Genomic DNA, 19776 nt, shown 5'->3' with positions numbered 1-19776 from the left:
TTATGTTAATTTATTAATTAGTTTCCTTAGGGGAATGTGTGTGGTCATGTGTATGGAGGTCAGAGGACAACTTGGGGTAGTCTTCTCCTTCACCATGTGGGTTCTGGGGACCAAATCCAGGCTTGGGGACAAGCACCTTTACTCTCAGAGGCGTCTCGCCAGCCCAGAAAGATATTTCTTAACATGGCAAGTTCTGAATGTGGAGACATGGCTGTTGTCTCTTTACACAAAGAAACAAAACAGTCCACTGTTACCTTAATCCTCTACTGTTTGGGAGAGTCACATTTAATTTGATGTGAATAGGAAGTGAAAGGCTACATGGCAATGAAGCAGGAAACATTGTTAGGGCACACAAAGGAAATAACATTAATTGGACTATACATGTATCTTTAAAGCCCAGTCAACTAAAATAAAAGGGAAATGAAAGAAGGGAACTCTATAGACAGCTGGTACATAAATGCTAATGGCTTAACAACTTAAAGAGGGTGTGTGAATACAACTACCACCATGTAGGGCCTTATAGTCTTAAGTACAAAGTGTGAATTTGTAGTCTTTAAAAACAATAAATGTGAAAACAGTCTACTTCCTTAGTAACTGAGATTTTTAAAAAGCGCATTAAAAATCCAATGCAAATAAAGTATAATTTTATACCTACTTATAGAAACGATCTATTTAAAATAATTCATAGGTCAAGGAGAGAAGGCAAAAGGAAATCAGAAAGTATGTCAGTTGAGTTATGAAAGTACCACAGATTGAAATTACAGCAGAATTTCAGAGACAAATTTTTAATGTTGAGTACGTGTTTTAAAAGAAAAAAGAAATACAGCTTCAAGTTAGTGAACTAAGTGTCTTGAAAACAACATTCAAGCCAAGTAACAAGGAAGGGACATGGCAAGAGAACGGGAAATTGAAGAGTATTAGATCCCAAACTTGTACAGTCCCAGGTGGAAAGACCCTTCTCCAAAGTACTTGGCACCAGACACACTTTGGCTTTTGCTGACCCAGGAATATCTGTCTAAACATGAGATATATTTGTTTCATGCATATATTTTGCACATGGCCTGGAGTAATTTTACGCACCTACCTAGGTTTTAACACAGGCCTATCATTCAATCCTAAAATCAAATTTGGGATTTTCTACTTGAGACGCAGTATTGTTTCTTAAAAGAGTACATATTTTAGAGTTTCTTAGTTGGAGTGTCACTTGGTGTTGTGCACTCTAGATTCCCCCACCCCCCATTAATGAGCTAGGGTTACAAATTCAGCAAAGCTCTTATGCATTATTATAGTGAAAGGGAAAATAGGTGTGAGTTAACGGCCTGAATGTAATCCAGAAGAGAGGAGTCAGGTGTATGTATATATAGAATTATACACACACACACACACAGTACTTAAACCTACTGACAAAAATGTATGATAGTTTACCCAAAGCTTTACTGACCAGGGAAGCTCACCCAAGCCTTAGGGTAGACCCCAGTTTCCATGCATTGTTGGCCATATAGGCCCATCATTTATGTGGCCAGCCTTAGTCCCTAGCATGGCCCCAGAGGCAGCATGACTCACATTCTTAACATAGACTTTGTGGTCTGGCCTAGGGCCCCAGTTAAGCACGTATTATCAGTCTGGCCATTCTTATGACTCAGAGGCCACTGCTCTCCAGTGGGTAGCCCAGTGCAGCAACATGCATCTTTTTAACTTACTAAAAAGCCATGTTACTTGATCCCTTCGCCACAGTCAGGCTGACATGAGAGTTTTCTCCGTGCCCAATCTGAAATGTTCATGTTGTGCATAATCATTCTCTGCATATTTAAATCCCTAAGACAACCTGTGGCTGTGTTTTGTATATTCAGATTCTATTTTAATCATCTGCATATTTGCACCATGAATTTTCCCCTGAACGTGTATTCTTTTCTGGAACTAGATGAACTCAAACTATAATATGGACCCTAGAAACTCTTAGTCCTGCCTACAGTATTGAGGGAACAACTCACTAGTAGCAGTAATTTCTCACTATCCTTTGTCTTGTGGCTCTCATTTATGTAAAAATGTCAACCATTTTTGTTTTGATTTTTTTTTTNTGTTTTTTAGCAGTTTTCTCGTGATGTGTCTGATTTATATATTCTTGACTCTATAGTTTGGTATCTTTTCAGCAATCAGAAGGAATTCTTGGTGATTTTCACCTTCAAACACTTGTCTTGACCTGTCCCCTCTCTTCTCCTGTCACAGGAGTAGACTTATACTCATGAAGAATAGTTTTGTCATGTTGTACATGTTTGTACTTTAGGGAGGAGTGTTCCTATACAACCAAAAGCTGCAAGAAAGCTTGTGTCTCATGAAGGAAGGACAAGAGGATGGTGTACCCACTTCATAACTTTATTTCCTCTCCTTGGTGCCTGCTCGCTTGCTATCATAATTTTCTAATTTGGTGTTCTGAATCAATGGTTTGGGACTGGCTTGGGGGCTGTTTAAAGTATATGAAACCTCTGACCTCTGGAGACCAGCTTTAGAACTGGCTGTGTGTACCAGGTCCTCAGTGCTTATTCTTGTCACTTTGAGTCACTTGCTTCCTTCCTTTGTGTTTCTGTGCCATTATCTGTAAAGTGGGGCTGATGATAGTGTATCGATCATTAAAATAGGTAGTGGCAAATGCAGTAGACCACTATTTGACTCATACAGAACTCAGGAAAGGCAATTATTCTTGACCTTGGGATTATGAACTGTGTTTTTGCCCTGTGTGTTTCCCTCTCCCGTCAGCACCCCTCTCTTCCAAGATAGAAGTTCTGAGGCAGAACTGAACAGATGTGCACCATCCTCAGCCTGTTACACTCATGGGGGTGGGGTGGGGGACCTTTGACAGAGTACTTGGCTCTTGGGTATCAGCACTGCTCTCCCAGCTGTGGGGTTTGCTGTGGGCTGGGGCTGTGGGAGCTCTCAGGTGCTGGTACTGACTCTAGTCTTTCCTCTTCAGTATGGAATGCTCCTGTACCAAAACTATCGCATCCCACAGAGGAAGGGTCTGCCCCCTCCTTTCAATGCACCTATGGTAAGTGGACCCTTAACAGTCAAGGCTGTGGGAACCTCATTGCAGCATGCCATACTTTTGGCTTTTGTTTTGGAACCCATGGATGCTGAAGTCATTCTCTAATGAAGATACTGAGAGTATAACCACTCCTGCTCCCCAAAAGCACAGAGCCACACTTTTATTATCAAAATGTGATTTTAAAGACTCTTTGGTACTTATTCCCAGGAAAGAGCACAAGCTATATCATAGAAGAGTCTTGTGTCTACTCCCCTAAACTAATGCCCCTAAGCATGGTCTTCAGTGAAGAGTTGGAGATGATCAACCTTCCTTCTTTCCTTTCCTTGTTTTTAAACAAAGCCCAAAGCCATTTTTAGTGTGGTCCCATTTAGATAACTCAGCCTAAAACAGAGAATTCTGTAGCACCCTTCCTGGTGTTTTATGATTGTTTCATGGTGGGAGGGTTGTCTCTGACATGTTGCCCTGGCTGATTCCCCTGTATCTTAGAATCTGTGGCCTTTGCTTTGCAGCGCAGTGTTTCTGAGAATTCTCTTGTGGCCATGGATTTTTCTGGACAAATCGGAAGAGTGATCGATAACCCGGCTGAAGCCCAGAGTGCTGCCCTGGAAGAGGGCCATGCCTGGCGTGTAAGGCACTAACCCCAGTCTAGTTGGAACTGTTTACACACATATACCCAAGTTATACCAGGAGAATGGCTCTCCTGGTGTTGGTGGAAGGGAGTATGGGAATAAGTGCAGGAAGCAGCTGGCCCCAAAGGTCCACCATATTGTCAGCCTTCCAGTCTATCCTGAGCTGTTCCTGCTGATAAATTAATAGTGGCTGTTTGTAGAGGGCACGGGGCCAGACGTTCACGTGAGGACTCCACGGGGAACAGTTCTCTCTAAGCTCAAGTGCTGAATCTGCAGATGGAAAGATTATCTCACATCTCAGGTTTCCCTGAAATTTAAAGCCCATGTGCAGAACACCTGCCCGGAGCTCTGCTTAGAAGACATTCCCAGTCCTTCATCCATAGTGTGGGAAAGGGGCAAAAGTCTTCAGTACAGGGACTCAGGAGAGCAGTCAGTGATCTGAGAACTGTCAGAGCTTAAAGTGCTAACCTGGGCTGCTCTGCTGAGTCTCCAGGATTTGCATCCTAAGTATTCTGGATAAGAAACATGTTACTACAGCCTCAGTTGGCTAGAAATAACCAAAATGTATTCTATTTACCATTTTGGCCAGTAGCCTCTTTGTTCTCCATAGTCAGGTAGTGTCTTTGGAGGCTAAGGGTTAGGGGACAATGCTCAGCCACCCTGTCCTGGACAGTAGGTGACTTGGGATGTCAACTCATCTTTGCTGATGTAAGCATTTCTTTTGCAGAAGCGGAGCACACGGATGAATATCCTAAGCAGCCAAAGCCCACTTCATCCTTCTACTCTGAATGCAGGTAAGCACATCTGTAAAGGCAAGGAAGAACCCTGCTCTCTGGGCCTCTTTAAGTTGTGCATAATGCACAGGCAGAGCTACCCCTGCTACCACGCTACTAGACTTGAGCTCCAAGTTTATCAAAGTTGCTTTCTGGGCTCTTGAGGGTCCAGAAGTCCTCTGGGTCTAGAGTCCTCTAGTGTAGAGGAGCCATGTCTTACCGTCTGATCCTTGCTCTCCTGCAGTGATTCACAGGACTCAGCATTGGTTCCATGGACGTATCTCCCGTGAGGAGTCTCACAGGATCATCAAGCAACAAGGTCTCGTGGACGGGTAAGAAAACTGCACTAACTGAATCTATGACCTGTTGAGGTCTCACTGTGCTGAACACATACTCTGCCTCACAGGAGGACTCAATTCCCTGCAGAAACTAGCTCAGAGGCAAAGTATGATGGCCTTGCCAAGTTAAGGGCAGAAGTTATTGCCAACTATATGCATATGTGCCCTCTACCTCTTCACTGAAATGTCAGTAGGAAAGGTAATGGTTGAATGACATTCTAGACTACTTTCTGGGTGCTGCATCCCCTGTAGCCACTGAAAGTCACTCAGGTACTAGCACTCATGTGCCAGAACACCAAATTATCATGGCTGCAAGCCCATTTTTCTCAGTCACTTCCAGCTGGTGTACACATGCATACATGGATGCTCATATATAGACAATTCATTTTAGATTTTAAAAGGAATCAATTATAAATTGCTGGTTTTCTACTCCCCAGGCTGTTCCTCCTTCGTGACAGCCAGAGTAATCCAAAGGCGTTCGTACTGACACTGTGCCATCACCAGAAGATTAAAAACTTCCAGATCTTACCTGTAAGTACCGATGCCTTCAAATCAGCCCTCCCTTCTGAGTCCCCTGGTTCTATTTCTAATGCAGGTTCCAATTTAAACATAAGCTTATAGATAAGCACCAATGGCCTCAAGTCTGGGGAAGCAGTTCTCAAGAGACTCCCAAGAGGGAATGTTGCTGAGGCTGCTGTTGCCCTGAGAGCTCAGCTTATGTGTAGCTAGCTAGGTGGGAATATCTAGGTCTCCTGGACTCTTACAGCAGATTTGACATTGGTTCTTTACAGCACAGGAATGGTCTGACCTGAGTAGATACTCATGTCTGATGACTGCTCAGAATTCTCAGAATTCTAAAGGAACTTGCTGATGGCTAAGTGGCTCCCAAGGGGAGCTTATGTTTTCTGTCTACTTGGTCATTGGATCACGAAACAGTTCTACCCTTGGTCTATTCCACTGTGCTATTACAGAACGCCTTCCTCATCCCTTTGCTTTCCTTTTTAAAAGCATGGAAATTATGAGACTGACCAATATAGTTTAACTCTCCCTGCCTGCAGGGCCACAGGTTGTCCCCCAAGGTCACACTGTCTAACTCGGCAAATGTTTTCTGTGTCTCCACAGTGCGAGGATGATGGGCAGACCTTCTTCACTCTGGATGATGGGAACACCAAGTTCTCCGATCTGATCCAGCTGGTCGACTTCTACCAGCTCAACAAAGGTGTTCTGCCCTGCAAGCTGAAACACCACTGCATCCGCGTGGCCTTATGACCTCCTTGCCCACTCACAGAGGCTGGAGGCAGCAACACTGGAACGGAGAAGAGAGAATCTGCATGAGGGTGAGAACACACACCTACTCCCACCCAAGGACTCAGAACAACATGGCTTTTTGATCGGTACCAACCGACCTACATCAATTAGTTATTGGACTTCACAAAGATTTGCCGCTGTGGATCAAACAGGACCACCTCCCTCTGCGTCAGCCATTTAAAATTGGGGGAGGGAAGAGATCCAGTGCAAGTGTGGGGAGAAACTGGAATGACAACTTTGATTAGGCCACATAGGGTGAAAACCGCAGAAAGATGATTGGAAATGAACTCTTGCCCTGGAATAACCTTGACAATTCAAACCGCGATGTTTACTTTTTGTATTGATCACTTTTTTGCACTCCTTCTTCGTTGTCGATGTTGTACTCAGCCTATGGTAGGAGAGGATGTGGCTTTGCAACTCAGATCAGACAAAGAATTTTTGAATTGGCAGGCTTTAGCCTACAAATGGGTCCCCAAAGTTTTCTAGATAACATCCTGCTCTCTGCAGGTTGCGGCAGTGTGGATTTGGCTCCAGTCCTTCCCATTATACTTGAAAAGCTTTTTTTTTTTAAAAAATAAAATAATAAGATAAAAGTGTCAACCGCAGTTGACACCTAGCATGTTTTGTGGACGCAGTCAAGCTGCCACAGTCTGGTCATCGTTGTTGTTGTGCTGACGTCTGGTCATGTATTATTAGTGTGTCTCGTTCTCCACAGTGCCGGAGACCTCATTACTTTAGAAAACTCACTGTTCCCCAGCACAGCACAGCTGCATGACCTCAGCTTCAGACTGATGTCAGCCAGCCTTCTTGGAACACATTGGTATTCATTGTGGATGCCACACAGTCCATCTGGGGTGCCCTGTGCCTCCCATTTTCACAGCCGCCCACTGTTGTAGAATAATCGCTGCCTTTACCCTCTGCAGTAGCCTCAGTCATTTCAGTTCACCCACAGGGGTGGGGTGGGGGTGGGGTTAAAGGATCGAAAGAGGAAAACGCCAACTTGTTGGCCTTGTGCTCTGTCACTCTGAGCATCTATGGTGATAAAGAGAAGGAAACACTGCAGAGGCACAAGCATAAGCTGGCTTTGAGTCTTTGAAAGCTTGATGACCTCTGCACCCTACTGAAAACCCCCTAAGCCAGCAGGAGCAGGGTATGCAGAGGCTTTGCCTCTGCTGGCTTAGGGTGAGAAGTACCTCACAGTGGATGTGAACATTGGACAGATTTTAGGAGCATGATGTTTGCCTCCTCCGAGAGAGAGGAGTCAGAGAGAGAGGAGTCAGAAGGTGGCCGGAGTTATCATTGGGTCCCCTGAGCTCCATGAAGGACCCTCTGTTGTCCTCTTGATGATTTATCAGGCATGAGAGTAGCAGACAGGACTGCCTTGAGAAACACACAGACAACGGTGGTGAACACATTTCCCTTTCTTGATACCACCCAGAAAGTCTGCTACATACCTGAGTTAGCCACTAGATTGCCTGTCCCGACTCATTGAAGTGCTCCCCAGGGATCCACTTCTGATTCGCCACGGTTGACGGCATAGTGGAAGATAGATATGACAGCGCTTTGTAAAGCAGGCCAGTGGCAAGCTGGCCCACCGTAGAGAAACACTGTAGTTCACAGACCACGCAACCGTGTTTCCACGAGATGTTATTACAACAAATGAAGAATTTTTTTCCTTTTTTTTCATTTTAATCTTTTTTGACTTTTTTTTAGTTAACCATTTTTTATGCATAAGTGCTCAAATGCATTTCTCTTTCTTTCGAAACTAGTTAATCATTAAGTTGACAATGAGAGAATTCTCAAGTTCATACCTGGCAGCAGGCTCCCACTGATCTTCCCCTTACAGACAGATAACAGACATTTCAGTTTTACCGTGCTAATTTCTCTTTGCTGACTTAAGGTCAGAACTTTTACAGACAACAAACAACCCTAGGGTTTCTTTTTCCAGTTTACACAGAGCAGTCCCACAATGCAGAATCCATTTCTCTTTTGCCTCAACAGTAGACAGCTAGGATGTGTAGCTCATATTTATAAGTATGCATTTTATTTAAGAGGAAGTACAGGCTTGACTCTGGTTCACAATTTTATACGTAGCTGGTTTGACGTAGAATTTTGTACTTCCCTTGCCAAAGTGAATTGTTGAAGGCTGCAACCCATCCACCTTGAGTGTAGCAGACTTCAGTGGCCCCGAGATCGCCAGCCCTTTGCACAGGCAGCTGGGAATTCCACCTGAAACAGCTGGTCCCTAGGTTAGCGGGTTCCCAGCCCCCCTAATCAGAGACTGAAGGACAATTGACTTTTATTTTTGTATTTAATTGACATGAATGTAAAGGGGACAGCTCAGGGTTGTTTTGGAGCCTGTTTGACTTTGTAATCTCTGCCTGTGATTTTCTTTTCTAAATGACAACTCCGTGTAACCACCTGGACTATGTTGAGAAGGAAAATGCCAAATGCTTTGGGTTTTTAGTGTTTTAATAGGTAGACTCTGTTATATTATTAGGTGTTAAGAGTTTTCGAACGTGTTTTCTTTTTTCTTTTTTTGTTTGCTTAAACTTTGAAGAAATATGTGCCTCAGCTTAGATGTTTTGTCTTCCCCTTTCTGCACTTAAATACCTGACAGCCTGTTCGATCGCTGTGCCTCCGAGGGCGCTTCTAGCTCATCGTAGATTTGTGATGTCATAGTGCAAACTGCAGTGACCGGTAAAATGACCTGACATGTAACCGTTTTCAGGGAATGCAGAGGGTGTTAATTAATAGACAAAACCTTTATCCCGCGTGCTTTGCTTCACCTTGTGCTATATAGCTCTTTGGCTCGTGAACCTAATTGTAAACTTTCAGGTATTTTTGTACAAATAAGGGACTGATGTTCTGTTTCTTGTTATTAGAAATAAACATTAATAAAGCGTTCTTGGTGTCCTGTCGTGTTTTTTTTTATGCTCCCGCCGATATCTATAAACTGGGCTTGGGGCAGGTAAGTTCAGAGGGTAGGAGTGCCTGCTGTGAGCACAGGGGAAACAGATTTCAGATCCCCGGTACCTGTGTAAATTAGACAAGGTGTGGAGCCAGTTCAGTTTTGCCAAGACAGCCTTGGCCAAGAATCACAGGCCTGGTCTGGAGAGATATGGCTCAGATAGTAAAATGCTTGCAACACAAGATAAAGATATGTGTTACAACCGGGTAGTGGTGGCACATGCTTTTAACCCCAGCACTCAGGAGGCAGAGGCAGGCAAATCTCTGACTTTGAGTCTAGTGTGATCTACACAAAGAAATCTGTCTTGGAGAAAGAAAAGGAAAAAAAAAAAAAAAAAGCCAGAACCCCCAGGGAAACCAGTGATAGGACACACTCATAATCCCAGTGCTAAGGACAAAACCAGACCTCGGGGCTCCTGGCACCCAGCCTAATTGATAAGCTCTGGATCAAATCAAAGAACCTGTCTCACAAAGCAAAGTGGATAGCACCTGGGGAATGACACCCAAGGTTAAACCGGTGGCCTCCACACAAGCAGGAGCATTCTGTTCATGGACACCTCTATACCCAGGACTATGTACAGGCATACATGAGGAAGCACAGAACTTGGAGGGTTTCAGAGAATCAGATATCCACGAAGTTTAACAAACGCCTCCAAAATCAGACCTTCACATTTGACAAGCATTAAAACACCAAGGATCTGGGCTTTCTTGCCAAATCAGAAACTAAGGGGCCTTATAAAGACAGCTCAGCAATTAAGGGCACCAGCTGCTCTTCTAGTTTGGTCCTAGCATTGACAAGACAACTCACAACCACCTGTTAATTACAGTTCCGGGAAATCAGATGCCCTTTTCTAATCATCTCGGGCACCAGGCATATACATGGCACACATGTATGGGAGCAAAATATTTATATACACAAAATAGAATATACTATTATTGAAATGAATTGGCAAATTAAGAAAATGGACACACTCTGGCCATTGCTATCATAAGCCCTCACTGGAGGGCTCTCTGTCTTCATGCCTCCTCCACAACCTACCTGTCACCTGCAGTGTTTGGAAGACTGGTTCATGTGGTTTTAGAGCAGGAGTCCCTAGGACTATGGAGATGATTCAGTGGACAAAATGCTTGCTGTGTCAGCATGGGGAACCAGAGTTTAGGTCTCCAGAACTTAAATAAAAGTCAGGCAAGTGTGGCAGCTCTGCAGTCCTCTCATATGTAAGGCAACAAGAGTCTGTACGACAAGCAGGCTAGCCAAACTAGCCAGAATTGGTGAGCCCTGGGTTCTGTGAGAGGCACAGTTTCAGCACATTAAGTAGAGGGTCGCCAAAGAAGACAACCGATGTCTACTTCAGGCCTTGACATGCACACCACACACAATGTGAATCTGTCCTCTCACAAGAACAAGCAAATCTCAGAGGCAGGGCAATAATGCACCACACCTCCATCCCATCATGACACAGCACTGCTTCACAGGTCTGGTAGTGAGAGCCAAGGCGGTTATGGCATGGCCAGACCACAGTTTCAAATGTACTTTGGTCACTCCAAATAGGCCAACAGCAGCCAAACAAAACAGCACATGTGGGAAGAAGAAAAAAATGCTTGGAGCACAATGTGAACCTTGATATCACTGCTTCGTAAGTGGTTAAAGTACATCTTCTGGGCCAAACAGTGTACATAACTATAATCCTTTAATTCTAACACTTGGGCAGCAGAGGCAGGAGGACAGTTCTGTCAAGGCTAACCTTAGCAATAGTGGCCTGAAGCCAGCTTAGACTATATGAGACTCTGTTTCAAAGGTTATTTTTTCAGTGACCATGAAAACACTAAAGTAGAAGATTCAATCACACGACTTTGTACATTTGCACTTAGACCTCACTCTTAAAGATTGGGAACAGGGCTGGTGAGATGACTCAGCAGTTAAGAGCACTGACTGCTCTTCTGAAGGTCCTGAGTTCAAATCCCAGCAACCACATGGTGGCTCACAACCATCCATAAAGAGACCTGACTCCCTCTTCTGGTGTGTCTAAAGACAGCTACAGTGTACTATACTAACATAATAAATAAATCTTTAAAAGAAAATAAAAGATCGGGAACAGAATGGAAAATGCTTCATGGAAACTATCAGGCTTTGTCTCAGTGTGTTTTCTATTATGGTGATAAAACACCATAACCAAAGTCAACTTGGGGAGTTAAGGGTTTCTTTCATTTTACAGTTGTCCATTTTGAAGGGAAGCCAGGGCAGGAACTCAAGGCAGGAACTGACTCAGAAGCCATGGAGGACCTCCTCACTGTCTAACTTCTAGCTTGCTCGGTGTGCTTCCTTGCCTGTGCCAGAACCACTTGCCCATGGACGGCACTCACTGCCTGCATCAATCAAGAAGACACCCCACAGAAAATGCCTACAGTATGACAGACGCATTTTCTTAATTTGAAGTTCCTTCTCAGATGACTTTGTATCAAGTTGACAAAACATTAGCCAATTAACTTTCTTTTCACCTTGATACACAACCTCATCACTATTAAACCATAAACTTTCCTTTCTTGTTTGTCCCTAAGGATCCATGTTAATATCACAAAATATAACAAAGCAGAACTTTATAAAGTCTGTAACACTTTAAAAGTCCAAGTTCTATTTAAAAAAAAAAAAAAGTCTCTTTGAAAGTCCAAACTCCTGGGGCTACAGAGATGACTCAGTGGTTAAAGGCACTGACTACACCTTCCAAAGGACTAAAGTACAAATCCCAGCGCCGACATGGCAACTCACAACTGTCTATAACTCTAAGATCTGACACTCTCACCTAGACATACATGGAGGCAAAATGCCAATGCACAAAAAATAAAAATTTTTAAGAAGTCCAAACTCTCAACTGTGGACTCCTTTAAAATGAAAAATAAATTACATACTTTCATTTTAAGAGGAATGAACCAGGACATAGTCACAAACAAAGCAAAACCAAAACTCAACAATGTAAATTAAGCCCTGTAGCTCACAGTTGCGAATCTAGGCTGCACCTTCACAATGACCTCTCCTGGCCTTACAGTGCCAAGCCTCAGCTGTTCTCCGAGACCCTGCATGCCTTCAAAATCAGGAGCACCTAGGAGACTCTTACACATCACAAAATTCAGCTGCCAGCATGAGATGAAACCTTGGTACTCTCTAGACCACAGCATTTGTGTGCTAACCCTGAGGAAAGAATTTCAAAAGATTTCACCTCAGTGATACTAGTCTCCTCTTAATCCTGGTTTCCTCTTAACCATAGCTGATTTCTCAGCTCCAGCTGACCCGCAGCAATTGTCCAAATAAAGCAGCGTTCTCAACGCGTGGGACATGACCCCTTTAGGGTCGAATGAAACAACCTTTTTACAAGGGCCATGTATCAGATATCCTGCATATCAGATATTTACATTACAATTCACAACAATAGCAAGACTGCAGTTATGAAGTAGGAACAAAAATAATTTTGTTAGGGGTCACCACAACATGAGGAACTGTGTTAAAGGGTCAGCATTAGCAAGCTTAAGAACCACTGCAGTAGCGGGGCATGGTGGCACACGCCTTTAATCCCAGCACTTGGGAGGCAGAGGCAGGCGGATTTCTGAGTACAAGGCCAGCCTGGTCTACAGAGTGAGTTCCAGGACAGCCAGGGCTATACAGAGAAACCCTGCTTCAAAAAACAAAACAAAACAAAAGAACCACTGCAGTAAAACAAAGGTTTCACTTCAGTGGACCTGATCTTGTCTTGATCCTGGAGAATTCTTTGTCCCTAGCTGTCCACACACTACAGAGGATTACTTTAAATCCACCACATGAACTGCCCTGCTAGGGTCTCTGAGAGACTCTCAAACTTCCTTCTGAAGTTTCACAAGCCAGGCCTCCATTGTCTGAACTTTGTAGAGCATTGCCTTCTAAGCTCCCACAATAGCTTATTAAGCTCTGAGAACTCAATGGCTTTTCCAGGCCAAAGTTCTGAACACTTTCACAATCAGCCCTTCCCTCCCACCCCACACCCCGTTGATGGGATACGGAACATGGCCAGATCTGCCCTGGTATCAATTGATGTGATAAGACTCAAAGCAAGACCAAAAGTAACTTGGGAAGGAAAGGGCTTTTCCAGTTTATAGTTATTCATGAAGGGAATCAAGGCAAAAATTGAAGCAGAGACCATGGGGAAACACTGATTACTGACTTGCTTGCTCTTCCTGCCTTGTTTGATTTGTTTGGTTAATTTACTTTTGGTTTTCAAAGATGGAACTCTGTAGACCAGGCTAACCTCAAACTCAGAGACCCAGCTCTCTACCTCCAGGTCTGCCTTGAAGTGCTGGGATTAAAGGTATGCACCACCACCACCACCACCACCCAACTTGTCTGCTTTCTTAAACAACTCAGGACCACCTGGCCTGAGATGGCAACCCCCATAGTAGAATCCTGAGATTTGCCAGAGAAAAACCAGTTTCACTATTTCGGGCAGCATTTAAAGCAAGCTTTATTAAATATTAAATACTGACCAAGAGGTGGACTTGGATCAGGACCACTCCCTGGAATTTTCCAGATGAATGGCCTCATCTATAAGCTGTGGCTTCTAAAGGCCAACCCATAAGCCATGGTACTTTCCCATCAGGCTTTGGTTGCTTTTTATTATTTTTCCAGAACCACAACTCCCAATATTTCAGGAAGGTACCTGGTCCTTTGGCAGGTGGAGCTTACAGGTTAATTTTGGGCATTACAGATAGGCCCTCCCACATCAATCAAGGAAAAGCCCCACAGACTTGTCTATAAGCCAGTCTAGTGGAGGAATGTTCTCAGATGCCTCTAGCTGGTGACCATAACAAACAAACTAACTAACTAAACAACCAACACTAGCTTTATGTGTCATCCCATCATCCACCACCGTGGTGTGGCTGCTATCAGAGCCCTGGAGAAGCAGTAAGATGAAAGTGAGCAAAGTGAGCCATGCCACTCTCAGCCCCAGAGGGCATCCTCGGGATAAGTGGCAGATTTTTGAGAAGCCATGAAAGACCATGCACAGAAAAGGGAGTTGATATCATTTGTCCTTTTCTGGTAGATTGTGTGTTTGTTTTCTGGAGCACAGGGTACACCTTCCAACTATAGGTTTGACTCCTTGAACTCATTCGTGCATGACTTCTGGGTGTTGTGTTGTTGTTAGTGTGGTTTGGGTTCGCTTTCATTTGGTTTTATTTTTAGTTTCTAACTAGTACTCGGGATGAAACCCAGCACAGCATACATGCTAGGCAGGTGCTCGCACTTCCACTGAACTATGTTCCCAAGCCCTTAGTGTGGTTTGAAAGAGCTCAACTGTTTGTGTGTTGGATCATTTTTCCCTGCTGCTCCTGGCATCTGCTCTTCCCGAATCCTTTACTGTCAGTTCTCCTCTTTGCTACCTTCTCAACTCCTCCTTGATGTTGGTACACAAAATAAATCAGCAAGCCCTGTGACAAAGGGCTGTGTGGATAGCTCAAGGCGATTATAATGGCTCATCTCATTAAATCCTCTCTCCCACACGTGGACTCACACCTTCCAGATGGCTCTCCTGAAAGGCTTTCCAATAAATTTTACAACCGGAAAAACATTCTTACTTGGTTTTTCCATTGAATATTTATTAATCAGATGTCATTTTGGAGGCTTGTTATTTGAAATAAAAGTTATTGCCAATTCTTTTAATAATAAAATCTGTTGGAATTATAGCCAGACCTCTGTATCTACCAATCTCAGTAGATTTAACTAAGCCTGAACTGAAAACGTTGCACTGTTGCTCTAATTAGGCTCATAGAGGTTACATAGATATTGAATATTTATAGCCTCCCATTTCCTTATTCCCTATGGTATCTATATCTATATCCATATATATCCATATATATATGGCAACCTTTATATTATATTAGATACTATAAGTATTCTATTGACAATATTAAGCTTACAAGAGGATATATTTAGTGTATACACAGATATGAAGTCATTTGGTATATGAGACCTGAAAATATACAGATTTGAGTATGTGCAGGTTTGTTTTATCTATAGGACATATTGAACCAATCCCCCACAGATAAACAGGGACAGTACTGTGTGCTTTCTCACATATACACTGATGTCTGTGAGGTGCAGCACAGAATGCTAAGGGAAGTAAGTGCAAAGGTAAGCTCTGGGTCAGAAGGGAGAATCATCTGGAAGGTGAGTGATTAGCATTATGAAGATGAAGTCAGGCAGCTGTGGCGCACACCTTTGATCCCAGTGCTTGGGAGGTAGATGCAGGTGGATCTCTGAGTTCAAGGTCAGCCTGGCCCATAAAGCAAGCTCCAGGACAGCTAGAGCTACACAGAGAAACCCCATGGGGGCTGGCGGGGGGGGGGGTAGGGGGGTGTGACAAAAGAAGATGTGTGACCCTCCCTTCCCCTCTGAGGCTGTTGGTCACCAGTCTGCCAGGACCAAAGGAGAAGCAGGGGGCAGGGTACAGACAATGGAAGGATGATTGACTTCTGGGGTCAGCTTCAGCAAGACAGCTTAACTTTATTGGAAATGAATGAGGACTATATAGATTTGGGGAATGGGTAGGAAATTTTAAGATATATATTATTGACTAGGGTGGACACCTGGGAATGCTTCATTTATATGAAGAGGAACTCTTACTAGGAGAGAAGTTGAACCTGTAATCTGGCCAGAGGCTATAGGACTTTCCTCTTGTTTGTTTGTTTGTTTGTTTGATTGATCTGGAGGGGGGGTGCGTTTACAGGTGGGAAGGACTAACTGGTCAGAAACAGTACCTAATTATCACAGGGTGGGAAGGGCTAATCAGGATTTGTGCTGAATCATGCAGTACTTGCAAGAAGCTCTGTGCATAATCATCCTCTAGATACAGTCACACTCTTGTGCTTAAAGATGCTCTCCAGATAAGATCAGGCAGAGAAGAAGCAGCCCTGCTAAGAAAAGGAGCCCTCCATTTTGCACTGAGCTTGGACATGGACTGCAACCTTTAATAGCACGGCCTTCCAACAAAGATGGATGTGGCCAAAGGTGGTCTTAGACCTTGTGTGTATCCAATGATACCAGTAGCCCATAGAACTTCAAATTCATATTCCCACTAATTAGACAATAAAAGAGGGCCATGGTATCCCAAAGGCACAAGACAAGAAAAACAAGAAAGACTCCAACTCAAAACAAGGTGGAAGGTAAGACCCAATCCCTGAAAGATGTCCTCTAGTGTCTACACACACGATATGGACACATCCATGTTCACCATACATACACACACATCATTAAGTAATTAACTAAAACCAACATAGTAGTGTGTTCCTGCAGTCATGACTCTAAGATAAGATCAAGGCCAAGAAATACCCTATCCTCTGCCCAAAAAGAACCCAAATACATAAAAGGAAAACTTTAGCCTCTCAATTTCTCAGCTCTGTTTTGAGTTCTAAGTAGCAATATTGAGCTAGTGGCTGTGCAGAGAATGCAGAGAGGGTATATTCATCATCATAAAAGGGTCAATTAAAAGGCACCAGTGAGACAATGAAACATAGAAGTAACAATGGTGGATTGGAGTGAGCAGTGGGTGATTCATTGGAGAATCTGCCCACACTGTGACCTGCCCAGTTGTCCAGCAAAGCTTGGCTCTAGATTTGAGAGTAAGGACTTTCCACTTTCCTATCCCATCCTACAGGCAAGACATATGGCTGGGTCAGATTAATTCACATTCTAATGGACTACCTATTACCTGGATTCAACTTGGTCTTTTTACTCTCTTCTAATAAATGAATGACAACACGTCACAGCATAGGTGTATATTAGATGCAAAATTCAACTGTTTGGGCCTGACCTCCTCTCCACAGCTTTCTGAAGAAAAACAGCACCAAAACATGCTTCCTAACTGAATGTCAGCCTTTCCAGAAGCAAGTGGGGAGCAGAAATCGAAAAGGTAAATTTTATATTTCTCAAGATAGACACCTCTTTCCCAGGACTGCTATCCATGGGAGATCTCTCCAGACTCAGAGGAGCTGAACTGTCTCCATATAGAACACACTGGCCTGTACAAAGGCAATTGATATAACAGCTGGAGTGAGAGAAAAATATTGGCTGGCAGAACTTCCCAAAAGATGTCCTTACCAAGGGTTGAAGAGATGGATCAGTGGTTAAGATCACTGTCTGTTCTTCCAGAGATGCTGGGTTCCCCAGCACCCACATGGCCACTCACAACTGCCCATAACTTCTGTACCAGGGTATCTGACACTCTCACACAGAATACATGCCATCAAATCACCAATACACAGAAAATAAAAGTAAATTATTAAAAATTTTACAAATAAAATAAATAAATAAAAGATGGCCTTGCCTTGGCAACTGCATTTGAAATAGAGATCATAGTCCAGGGTGTGGCTCAATGGCAGAGTGCTTCCTTGGCACCATAACATTCATCGATGAATTAAGTTAAAGCAGATTTCATGCTTCAAAAGTTATTTAGGCAGAGCATAGAGGCCAATTTACCTCCCCAGCCTCTTTCAAGTTTGAGAGATTCTTGATGTGTTTTGAATTGAGAAACAGGCACTAACCAATGAGTCTTTAATTTGTGCATAGAGTGAAGTACACTATTTTTAATTTTACTTAAAATCTGGCTCCAATATACTATTGTGGTAGCATTCCACAACTGTAACAAGGTACTGAAAATAATAATTTAAAAAGAGGAAATGAAGCAGGTGGTGGTGGCGGTATATGCCTTTAATCCCAACACTCAGAAGATAGAGGCAGGGTGATCTCAAAGGCCAGCCTGGTCTAACACAGTGAGTTCCAGGGCAGCCAAGGGTACACAGAGAAATCTTGTTGGGAAAAAATCTTGTTTGGCTCACAGTTTTGAAGGTTTTACAATGAGCCTGGGTCAAACCAGTACGTCATAGAAGGGATGCATAGTGCCTCAATGAGGTTACCTCGTGGTGGACAGGAAGTGAGATCGAGTGGTAGGGGGAAAGAGAGAGAGAAAGAGAGAGAGAGAGAGAGAGAGAGAGAGAGAGAGAGAGCGCCATTGCCCTCCAAAGAATTAACTTCCTTCCTATAAGCCATACCTTTTAAGTTTTATAAGATTTCCCAACTGGCTGGGGACCAAAGTCTGAATACATGGGCCTTTGGGGGATATTGTTGGTAATTAGCATGGTGCATTCAGTGATGTAACATATGCTTGGCATCCTTAAAGGCCTGGGTTCAATACCTAGAATATTTTAAAGGAGTATGTAGGTCAAGCTTGCCATACTCCTGTAATTCCAGCACGTATGAGGCCGAAGCAGAAAGATCAAGTGTTTGAGGCTAACCTCAGATATATTGAGAGCTAGCGATTAGTCATACTGAAATGCATACTGAGACCCTGTCTCAAAAGGACAAAAAAGAAAAAAAAAGGAGTAAAGAGCCATATTAACTGGTGACTAGCAAAGGAACTCTGTGTTTGTCTCACTCATTCCTACAGCCCTGGGTACGAAGCAAATACCAGACTCTCGATAGTTCTGCTCTCTAACTAAGTTCTACTCACCTAGCTCCATTTCAACATAGGCATTTGTACTGATTGGTTCTGTGTCAACTTGACACAAGCTGGAGTTAGCACAGAGAAAGGAGCCTTCCTTGAGGAAATGCCTCCATGAGATCAAGCTGTAAGGCATTTTCTCAATTAGTGATTAAGGGTGGGAGGGTCTATTGTGGGTATTGCCATCCCTGGGCTGGGAATCCTGGGTCCTATAAGAAAGCAAGCTGAGCAACACAGGGGAAGCAAGCCAGTAAGCAGCACTCTTCATGGCCTCTGTATCAGCTCCTGCCTCCTAGTCCCTGCCCTGTGTGAGTTCCTGTCCTGACTTCCTTTAGTGGAATAAACCCTTACCTCCTCAACTTGCTTCTTAGTCATGATGTATTGTGCAGGAATACAAACCCTGACTAAGACAGGCATCCTAATTCTAGCTTGGTTCATCTCCCAGGCCAGGCACACATAAAATAAAATTTTTAAAAAGCTGCAGAAGAAGAGAGTTTGTCTATGGAAAGACTGGTAACAACTATCTAAGATTCCAGTAGCATGCATCTTCTTCACCTTTAATCAGGTATTAGTATGGCTGAAGAAAACAACAGAAAACTGAATGCAAGTATTTCCGAGAAAGAGCATCCACTGTGATCAAGTTGGCTTTATCCTGAAGGGGCAGAGATGGTTGAAAATGCCTAAGTCACTCTGTGCACAGGTCCTGCCAGGAGACAGCTGGTCTCCCAAGAGTGCTCTCACTCCCAGGTTCAGAGGTGAGATAACCACTTTCCAATAACAGTCTAAAGTGAGACCGGCCAGGAGTGTACAGGGCACAGGAACAGTGGAACGGGATCCTTCTGGTCACCATCTGTACACAGGTTCTGCTGGGAGAGAGCTGGTCTTCCTGGAGTGTTGACACAGGCTTACAGGCCCACAGGAAGGACAAGCTCCAGGAAGACACAGCAAGACCAACTAACACCTGAGATAACCAGAGGGAGAAAGGCAAGCACAAGAACCTTACCAACAGAAACCAAAGCTATGTGACATCATCAGAACCCAGTTCTCCCATCACAGCAAGTCCTGGATACCCCAACACACCAGAAATTTAAGATTTGAATTTAAGAATCACATCTCAGGGCTGGTGAGATGGCTCAGTGGGTAAGAGCACCCGACTGCTCTTCCGAAGGTCCAGAGTTCAAATCCCAGCAACCACATGGT

General features: G+C 43.7%; 1 protein-coding gene across 8 annotated transcripts in view; it reads left to right on the top strand.

The window, feature by feature from the left end:
* Grb10 (growth factor receptor bound protein 10) overlaps positions 1-8995 on the top strand; it is a 104533-nt gene extending 95538 nt beyond the window's left edge. For all 8 annotated transcript variants that reach the window (XM_021177707.1, XM_029483454.1, XM_029483452.1 and 5 more), the window contains 6 exons: positions 2969-3043; positions 3550-3666; positions 4397-4463; positions 4687-4774; positions 5218-5311; positions 5903-8995. In XM_021177707.1, coding sequence (XP_021033366.1) covers positions 2969-3043; positions 3550-3666; positions 4397-4463; positions 4687-4774; positions 5218-5311; positions 5903-6049 — 588 coding nt within the window. In that variant the 3' untranslated portion in view covers positions 6050-8995. The remainder of the gene's footprint in view (positions 1-2968; positions 3044-3549; positions 3667-4396; positions 4464-4686; positions 4775-5217; positions 5312-5902) is intronic.
* The last annotated feature ends 10781 nt before the right edge of the window (positions 8996-19776 follow it).

This window comes from Mus caroli, chromosome 11, assembly GCF_900094665.2.
Source record: "Mus caroli chromosome 11, CAROLI_EIJ_v1.1, whole genome shotgun sequence".
NCBI classification, from domain to species: Eukaryota; Metazoa; Chordata; class Mammalia; order Rodentia; family Muridae; genus Mus; species Mus caroli.
This window is presented reverse-complemented; position numbering and strand designations above follow the sequence as displayed.